This window comes from Corvus brachyrhynchos, unplaced genomic scaffold (assembly GCF_000691975.1).
Source record: "Corvus brachyrhynchos isolate BGI_N302 unplaced genomic scaffold, ASM69197v1 scaffold580, whole genome shotgun sequence".
In the NCBI taxonomy this organism is placed as follows: domain Eukaryota; kingdom Metazoa; phylum Chordata; class Aves; order Passeriformes; family Corvidae; genus Corvus; species Corvus brachyrhynchos.
In genome coordinates this window covers 438,615-440,234 of record NW_008240032.1, presented here as the reverse complement: position 1 = coordinate 440,234, position 1,620 = coordinate 438,615, and the positions used below count along the sequence as shown (strand labels likewise).

General features: G+C 54.6%; 1 protein-coding gene across 1 annotated transcript in view; it reads right to left on the bottom strand.

The window, feature by feature from the left end:
- Positions 1–1,620, bottom strand: part of SNRNP40 (small nuclear ribonucleoprotein U5 subunit 40) — an 11,772-nt gene that overhangs the window by 8,721 nt on the left and 1,431 nt on the right. The window contains exons 3-4 of the mRNA XM_017743735.1: positions 1,249–1,414; positions 581–703 (exon numbers count right to left, since the gene is read on the bottom strand). Coding sequence (XP_017599224.1) covers positions 581–703; positions 1,249–1,414 — 289 coding nt within the window. The remainder of the gene's footprint in view (positions 1–580; positions 704–1,248; positions 1,415–1,620) is intronic.

Sequence of the window (1,620 nt, the reverse complement as noted above, 5' to 3'; positions counted from 1 at the left end):
TAGTCGCTCTCCCGTCAGGGCGCAGTGCCACTCCGAGCCCTGGCTGTGCCACGCTGGGGACAGCTCTGGGGGCAGTGCCACACCGAGCCCTGGCTGTGCCATGCTGGGGACAGGCTGGAGCAGGGGCTGAGGGCACAGGGCCACAGCCTGAGCCCTGCAGCCACCAGGGAAATCAGCTGAATGAAACGCTGAGCTCACTCTTAAATAAGAACTTTCCACACCAGCAGGTGCCAGAGCGAGCTGCAAACTGGAGCAAAGGGCACAGAGGGGACAGAGGGGACGTGGCACCACATTTTCTTCAGCTGAGCTCACATTTGCCCTGTCACAGGCTGCCAGCACAGCCAGCATTCCACACTGGGTGACAGCAGAGCTGGGACACCGGGAATGCCAGGCTGTCACGCCGGGGGCGCCCCCCTGCCTCTTCAGCCACCAGCAGGGATGGACACAGCGGGTCCAGGGGGGGTTGGGATGTAAAATTCAGCAGGTGACTCCCATGGGTGCCCTTGAGCAACGCGGGGAGCGACAGGATGGAAAAGGGGGGCACAGTGGGAAAGGGACACGGGGACACGCAGGGTCCTACCTTGATGTCATTGTCGATGCCTCCAGAGATGATCTGGTCACTGGTGTCATTGAAGGTGACAGCCAGGACCTGGTAGGTGTTCTGGAATGTCTGGACAGCAGCTTTTTTCCTGATATCCCACAGCTGGGAAGAAACGTGGCAGTTTTAAGAGGTGGACACGGATATTTAACACCAAAATCCCAGGGAGCTGCACAGATATTGCCAGAGACTCAGACTGCTCTCCTAAAATCCCTCTTTAGGTCTCGGGAGATCATGATAAAAAAGATTCAATCTAGAGATCTTCATAAAAAACATTAAACCTGGTGTGTTTGGAGCACAGGAATGGAGGGAGGGAAGAAGGGGCCAGCACAGGAGAGTCCAGGAAAGAGAAGAAGGGGCCAGCACAGATTTCAAGAAAGGAAAAAGGGACCAGCACACATTTCAGGAATAATTTTCTCATGCTTTGCTAATCCAGAGTAGCAGAAAAAAAATCCAACTGAGCAGCTCAACCTTCACAACCCCCTGAGAACCACAGAAAAAAAAAAAAGGAGCAGTGAAATTCGGTGTCGCATTTTTGATTTTGAACTCGCAGCGCTAAGATAACGGAACGAGCAACAAAAGGCTCAGTTCAGATCCCAAAAACTCTTCCACCTTTCTTCCCCAGCCTTTTCCCCTGGGAACACACCGACCTTGACGGTGCCATCGTCGCTGCCGGTGCAGACGAGCTGGGGTCCCCTCCGGGCCGGGTAACAGGAGTTGACGAAGGACGTGTGGCCCTTGAGCCTCTTCACCCTCTCGCCGGTCTCGCTGTCCCACACAGCCACGGTTTTGTCCGTGGATGCTGAGAAGAGCATGCTGCAGGCAACAGCCACCGTGAGGGCTCCGTTCCCTCCCCAGCTCTCCTTCAGGAATAGCCAGCAAGGGAAGAATGTTCCCCCATTTGGTGTTTCAGAGGAGCCTGACTGACACTGGAGCAGCACAAACTCCCTCTAATCCTGGTTATCAATTGTTTTTCTGCCTCCTCAAATGTTCTCTGGGATGAACACAAGCAGAAAAGCTCA